General features: G+C 48.5%; 1 protein-coding gene across 1 annotated transcript; it reads right to left on the reverse strand.

Annotated features, from left to right (window-relative positions):
* Positions 1-3,021: 3,021 nt before the first annotated feature.
* On the reverse strand, positions 3,022-5,139 carry HOXD12 (homeobox D12). The gene is given in 4 exon segments (XM_061612690.1): positions 3,022-3,199; positions 3,201-3,324; positions 4,488-4,814; positions 4,905-5,139. Coding segments are annotated over 4 exon segments (864 nt in total).
* Positions 5,140-7,849: the final 2,710 nt, after the last annotated feature.

Raw genomic sequence — 7,849 nt, forward strand, 5'->3', positions numbered from 1 at the left:
GCAGGCTAGGAGCCTCGTAGACAGAGCACAGAGCCAAGGGCAACCAGGAGAGCGAGCGAGGGGCGATTTGCAGGAAACAAATGGCGGGACCCGTCGAGGCAGACAGAGGTGGGGCAGTGAGAGAGAGCGCGGGCGGCTGGATTGGCCTTTGGCGTCGCAGGCCCAGGCCCTGTTCACTGCAGGCCCACGCCAGAACAACCCCCTCCCCCAGAGGTCCAGGTTTCTTCTTTGCCCAAGAAAGAAACAAGATGAGAAGGGGGGAGGGAATGACTTGGATTGGAAAGGAAACGTCTCCTTCTCGGATGCTTGTTGTTCTCCCGTTGCCAAAGGTGCACCTCAACAATTGCACATTAATAAAAAAGTGACTTGTGGCACCTTAAAGACGACCATATTTAGTGTAGCAGAAGCTTTTGTGGACTATGGTCGACTTCATCAGATGCCTGAAGTACTATCCTGAGCTACAGAAACATATATTGGCTGTAGCCATGGGAAATGTAAACTCTCCTGTAACTGAGGATCACACTTTATGACATTTGCTGAAACTGACGATAGTCCACGAAAGTGGATGCCATAGCAAAATGTGGCCATCTTTAAGATTCCACAAGAGTCTGTTGTTTTTGCTGCGACAGGGCTACCCGCCTGGGAACTATTGCAGCAGGAGGCACATGGACATTGTGTACTTGTGCCACACTTTCCTTCTGTTTTAAGGCATCAAGCATGGCATGAGACCAAAGGACAATGCCTCCGTTTGGAAAGCGAAGGAAACGGCAGTAACAGTTGATAAAACTATTCCTAGCTAACAAGGGACACAGAGTCCCAAAGAGAACCCGCGAGGAAAGGGGCGTTCACCTGCCCTCCCCACTGCAGCGCAGGCCCCATTGCCACCCACAAAAGCTTAACTTCGAATTCAGACCCCCATCTCTGTTGCAGAGTGGCAAATTTGGGAATGGAGAGACTAAATGAGCCTTTACGTGTGTTTGAATCTTTGCTAAAGATTACACCTTCCATGCAAATTAGTCAGACAGAGACTTTAAGCTTTAAAATAAGAAATAACTACTTTATTCTGGAAGTACATACTTGATACGAAAGAGTTCTACTCTAGCTAACTAGCTAAGTTGGAGATGCAAACACTAAGCCTAGTGTTTGCCCTCATGCTTGGATGAGAGGGAGAGAGAAAGAGAAAATGTCTGCTCTCAAGAGAAAGAAGAAGAAGGAAGGAGGAAGGAGATGTGGTCAACATCCTATGCATATTAGTCTATCAGGAAGGGAGAGACAGCAGGAGATCAAAGGATAGGTATTAGCCTAGCCATCAGGAGGTCTCCTCTCTAGCTATCCTTTTTAACCCCATGCAGCCTCAACCCACAAGTTGGAGTTGAACCACATATTCCAGCAATCTCACCCCCATGTCATTGTGCTTTTGCATGACAAATGACCATCTAGGCATCCTAGCAGCCCAATCCCTTGAGCATTTTCAGTTCAGCGAGATTTGCTTCGGAGCAAAAGGGCGTTGCATGGGATAGTAAGAGGTTTTGTGACCTCCAGCTTTCTTTGAGTATTGGGAGAAACACAACCGCCTTCCCTTCTTCTGCTCCCATCCTCTCCTTAAATATTACCTCCCCCCCCCTTTAGCTCACAATCAGGGCTCCAGAAGAGAGAGTTGTTGGAGCAATTGAAACAAACAGTGGGGGTCCCCACTTTTATTCAAGGCTCAGGCAACGCGGCCAGAACTCTTGGGTGTCTCGCGAAGTAACTGAGGCAAGAAAGCCAAGCCTTGACCTTAAAGCCTTTGTTTCAATAAAGACATTTGTGCAGATTTAAAAATAAAATAAAAATTGGTAGCTATTTTTAAAGAATACGTTTTATTTGTGAAAAGCTTTAAAAAAGTACCAACACTTTTTGTGCTGTTTTGCTCTCTTTCTCTCTTTCTCTCTCTCTCTCTCTCTCTCTCTCTCTCTCTCACACACACACACACACACACACATACACACACACACACACACACACACCCCGCTGCATCCTCCCACTGCCAAGTAACTGGAGTCATACAGGGATTACCTGGCAATGTCACCATCACAGGGCATCTCCGGTTCAGCCAGCTTCACACACAATATTCTCCTTGTTGGAAGTGGGGCAAGAGCAACTCCTGTTATGTTCTTTTGTTTGTGTTCCAGAAGGGAGATAGAGCTAGGGTCCTCCAGATGGATAGACTTGTTTACCTGTGATGCTCTGATTGACTTCCGTCTGTCCCTAGACTGTTACATCTTTAGGGAAGCTTACTTGCCCCTCCTCCTCTGGCCTTTTCCTCCCCTTCCTTCTCCGACTGTCCGGGAGAGAGGAGACATCTCTTTGTCTCTGCTCTCTCTCCTAGCATGGGGCTAACTCCAGCACCTGGGCTTTACACCTCCAACTTAGTTAAACTAGGTATGCCTTTCTATCTACTATGTATTTCTATAAATAAAGTAGCTTTTCTTATTTTACTAAGTCTCCAGTCTCAGTGATGCAGGGTAAAAGCCTGCTTTCTTAGGTGAATGCACGCACACACTGGCACAGTAGCATTTCAACATCTGCTGTTACTTCACTGCTGTGGTGTTGCTTTAAACTAAATTAAGCACACAAATTACACACAGCCAACACCCCTTATCTAAATACAACCACTATACAGTTCAAGGCATCGGGCTGGGATTCCACGCCATTTCTTCTCCCTAATCTGAAGTCTGGAAATGGGAGGGATCATTGATAAAGAGCCCCCCAAAAAGGGAGGAATCCTGACAGTATACAGTCCCGCTATTACAACTATTTCCCTACCCCTCCAGTCAAGAAGGAAGGGCTGATGTCCATTTACAAAGCCCAAATGGTTGACCGTGGGAAAAGTCTGACCGTTTGGACTAGACCGTTGTCAAAGCTGCCTTCTCAGATGTTGCCTCAGTTTTCGTCTGGAACCCATAGTGTTGGAGTTGGGGTTGTTTGGCTTTGCTGTTCCTCTACAGGCCAGAGGTAGCAACTCTAGAAGCAAGTTCATGATTAACAGGGAGGCAGAACCAACCCAGCCAGCCAGCCAGCGCCCCTCTCCCTCCCGTCCTCTTTGGCGCCGTAGAGCAAGAGCTCTTGCTGCCGCAGCACCACCCGCTTTTTCTTCATCCGCCGATTCTGGAACCAAATCCTCACTTGCCGGTCGCTCACGTTCAGTCTGTTGGACAGCTTTCTGCTTCTGTCGGTTAACAAACCAGTTGAGGAGGAACTCGCTTTCCATCTAGGCGATCTGCTGCTTCGTGTAAGGCTTCCGTTTCCCCCTCGATATCTCTTGGGTAGGGCGCCAAGGAAAACCTGCAACAGATAGACAGACACGTGGAGAAGGAGTTTGTTCGGTTTTGTCTGGGTGGGTTGGCTTTTTCGGACCGATGTGGGTCGCCTGCGTTGCCCTGGGCGGATTCAGCGAGCCACGTGGAAGCACTGATGGACCCGCTAGGGGCCTTTAAGAAAGAGGGGTAGGTTTTAATCCTTTAGGATTAAATGTAAAATGTAAATGTAAATTTAATTTTTTAGGTCGCCTATCTGGCCGAAGCCACTCTAGGCGACGTACATATTAAATTCCAATAAAATACAATAAATACAGTAAATACAATAAAATATGATATACTCAGCAATAACAAAATAACAACATATGCAGTAGATAACAACAGGCATTCAGTATGTAAATTAGCCCACCCCGGCAGTCCCAAAGGCCTGTCCAAACAGCCAAGTTTTTAAGGCATGGGGGAAAGTATCCAGGGAAGGGGCATGCCAAAGATCAAACGGGAGGGAATTCCAGAGAGTGGGGGCCACCACTGAAAAAGCCCTCTCTCTAGTCCCCACCAACCTAGCTACTGTTGTTGGTGGGATTGAGAGAAGGCCCTGTGTGGCTGATCTTGTCGGGCGGCATAATTGGTGGTGCTGGAGGTGCTCCTTCAGATAAACTGGGCCGAAACCGTATAGGGATTTTAAGGTTAATACCAACACCTTGAATTGGGCCCGGAAAACTACTGGAAGCCAGTGTAGATTGAATAATACTGGCGTAACTGCGACGACTGTTTGTAAGTAAACGAGCCGCCGCATTCTGTACCAGTTGAAGTTTCCGGACCGTTTTCAAGGGTAACGGCCTTTATATATCTGACTGGATGGTAGTTATCTGCTGCAGCCCTGAACTCAGTCTCTTCTGGAGCAAGCCCCACTGAACTCAGCGGGACTTACTTCCGAGTAAACATGCACAGGATCAGGTTGCTGGGGCTGGGGCAGCTGCGATCTCGTCCTGATTTCCTTAGAAATCGGCGAGACAAGAGCGGCCTAAGACCTTACGCGGACGTAGGTCCCACCACAGCAGTGACATGGGGCTTAACTTCCTGAGGTAAGCAAGCCTTCGGGCTGGCTCCCGAGGGAGCGATTTGCGTGTGAAGAAGGCACAGAGGCTTACCTCCCCTCGCAGCACGAAGGCACGCATATTGAAGGCGCACCATCGTGCAAAGCAGGCCTGAGGGTTGGCTGGGCTGCTGAGGGCTGGAGTGTCAGGTTAATAATAATAATAATAATAATAATAATAAATTTCAAGTTGATGGCGAACTTGAGATCCTTCTTAAAGCCCGAGGCAGAAGAATCCGCGTCCAAAAGAGCCACTGAGTTGCTTGGCAGCCTTCTCGGCTCGTACTTCGGCCCTTTGGCCTGACCCGCCGCCGCCATCATCACCACCGCCCCACTGGGGTCATCGGCCAAGGCTTCCCGGCTCTGCCTGCCGCTCTCCTCCTGCTTGAAACTTCGCGGCTTCGGGCGGGTGGGGGGAATTCCTTGCCAGGGCTGGCCAAAGCAACTTTGATGCTGCTGCTGTTGCTGCTGCTGCTGCTGGGACTGAGGCTGATGGGAAGGAAGCCCGTTGCCGCGGCAAGGTAAGGCGGGGAAGGCTGCGAGGAGCCGCCGAGAGCGTGGGTGGAGGGCTGCTGCGCCGGGCTGGAGCTGGCGCAGATCCACGCGTTGGGGCTCCTCGGGTAGGAGAGGGCGGGCAACGAGGCGGCCAGCTGGTGGCTTCCATTCCCCGCAAGCTGAGGAAGTAGAGGGCAGGTTCAGGAGGAAGCCCATGGAGCCGCTGGGCCGGCAGAGGCTGGGCTCGCACATTTCCAACCCGAGGAGCTGGACTTTCTTTTCCGCCGGCTCTTCATTCAGGGCAGCCTTTCAGGACCACCGGGGGATCGAGCCCAAAGGCCTGAGACGACTGGAGGAGAACTTCTTCGTCCGCAGGTTCTTCCAGGCCTAGCATTTCCTCTGCCTCCAGCCAATGAGACCTTTGGCGAAAGCTGCGAGAGAACTTCAGGAAAGAAGTAGATGGACCCCCAGGCTCGGAGGAGGAGGAAGAGGGCGGGAGAGGAGGGGGAAGAGAGAACCGTCTTCAGCCATGGAATGCTGAGGGCAAGTGGACGGGGAATGCCCTGGTGGCCAAGTTTTAGAAGACCTTCCTTCCCTCTCTCCCGTTTCTAGGCTTCAGGCGGCACCATCCTGATTCTCTTTGGCTCTACCGTTCTGTCTCCATCGTGGCTGCCCTCGTTACCCTTACTTTTTCCAAGAGTTGGTTAAGACCCAATGAATATATTACGCACGTATGCTCGTTTGCTAACAAAGTAGGGTCAGGCAGCTAATGAGAACCTTGTTGACCTTCGTATAGGTGATAGATACATCGATAAATTTCTATAGGCGAGGGAACGCGCTGCATAAGCGATGAGATTTTTACGCGCGCACACATTCTGTCTAAGACTGTGAGTGTATAGTAACCCGAATGGATGACCGTCCCGGATCAAGGAGGGTTTGAACTTGAAATGCGGCATCACTCTATTTCTGTAAACATCAATGGGCACTCCAATCCTATGCATGGATTTACTCAGAAGTAAGGCTCGGTGTGGTCAGTGAAGCTTGCTCCTAGGTAAGTATGTACAGGATGGCCAGCACAATTGTTATGTAAATTTATATAAATAAGCAGAGATGCTTGTGGGCAGTGTGTGCGTTTACCTAAATGGCAGGCTTTTACCCTGTATTAGGATCACTGAGACTTAAGACTTAGTAAAATAAGAAAAGCTACTTTATTTATAGTAATACATAGTAGATAGGAAAGGCATACCTCGTTCTAACCAACTAACTAAGTTGGAGGCGCAGTGCCCACACGTAGGCACTGCCCACATTTTATAGTTTGGAAATTATGTTGGCTGTGTGTAATTTGTGTGCTTAATTTAGTTTAAAGCAACACCACAGCAGCAGAGTAACAGCAGATGTTGAAATGTGAATGTGCCAGCGTGTGCGTGCATTTGCCTATGAAAGCAGGCTTTTATACGCTGCATCAGCATCACTGAGACTGGAGACTTAGTAAAATAAGAAAAGCTATTTATAGAAATACGTAGTAGATAGAAAGGCATACCTAGTTCTAATTAACTAACTAAGTTGGAGGCATAACACCCAGGTGTAGGAGAGCTCCATAGCTAGGAGAGAGAGCAGAGACAAAGGAATGTCTCCTCTGTCCCCGACAGTCGGAGGAGGGAGGACTGGAAAGGGCGGAAGGAGGAGGGGCAGGTAAGCTTTCCTAAAGACGTAACAGTCTAGCGACAGAAGGAAGTCAGTCAGATCAGCACAGGTATAGGTAAACAAGCCTGTCCATCTGTAGGATCCTAGTTCTATCTCCCTTCTGGAGCATAAACAAAAGAACAAAACAGGAGTTGCTTGTGCTCCACTTCCAACAAATTATATGGCCGATCTGTTCTGTACTGTTCCTTACCAGTGTAATGTCGGGATTCTATTGAGTTGAGTAGCAGAGGTGTGTAGCGCTGCGGAACGGAGAGTATTGAGCGAGCTTAGCTTGTGCATTTGAATCTTTACTAAGATTTTACCTTCCCTGCAAATTAGTCAGACAGAGACTTTAAGCTTTAAAATAAGAAACAACTACTTTATTCTGGAAGTACATGCTTGATAGGAAAGAGTTCTATATCTAGCTAACTGGCTATGCTGGAGCAGCCTGCACTGGTCCCAGTGCTGGCCCTCATCCTGGTTGAGAGGAGAGACAAAGAGAAGATGTCTGCTCCCCTCTCAAGAGAAAGAGAACACTGAGAAAGGTGGGAAGGAACTGGGATCAAACATCCTTTGCATATCAGTCTAGCAGGAGGGGGAGAGATGGCAAGGATCAAAGGACAGGTATAGCCTGGCAACAAGGAGGTCTCCTCCCTAGATACCCTTTTTAACCCCATGCAGCCTCAACCCACCAAGTTGGAATTGAACCTCATACATTCCAACATGACATACAGTCGTCCTTTATACTAAATGCATGCAAATATGTTCTATCTATCCATAACCGAATGAAAACTCATTCGGTGGGGGGAAGTCCTAATTATTTTAGCGAAACTGGTTTCTTCACGCTCAGGGGCAAAGTGGACGGAGACTGCTCCTTACTTCAACTTCGGCCAGATGGAGTAATCCCTTGCTGGATATTCCTCCCATCTTAACATTGCGACTTTTCACCTCTTTATCAGGATTTCTATTAAAAGCGAGGTATTGTATCTCCCTACGCCTCATTCTTTACAACAAATGGTATGTTTGCTTTATATGTGCTATAATATCATATAATATATATTCTTTTAAAGAAAGAATTCACAATTCCTGGAAAATTATCCTGAAAGAGAGGGAGAAGGGCAATTTGCATGAGCTCACTTTGAAACGTACACGTCGCATCCCCAAACGTTATGTACAGGACTGGGGTCTCTCTGGAAATGCCTCCCGTCGATTTCGCCGGGACGGACTTCCGGACGAGGAAGCGGTGAGGAGCGTCCCTTCAGCGCTATCGGCGCTTTCC

This window comes from Rhineura floridana, chromosome 2, assembly GCF_030035675.1.
Source record: "Rhineura floridana isolate rRhiFlo1 chromosome 2, rRhiFlo1.hap2, whole genome shotgun sequence".
In the NCBI taxonomy this organism is placed as follows: domain Eukaryota; kingdom Metazoa; phylum Chordata; class Lepidosauria; order Squamata; family Rhineuridae; genus Rhineura; species Rhineura floridana.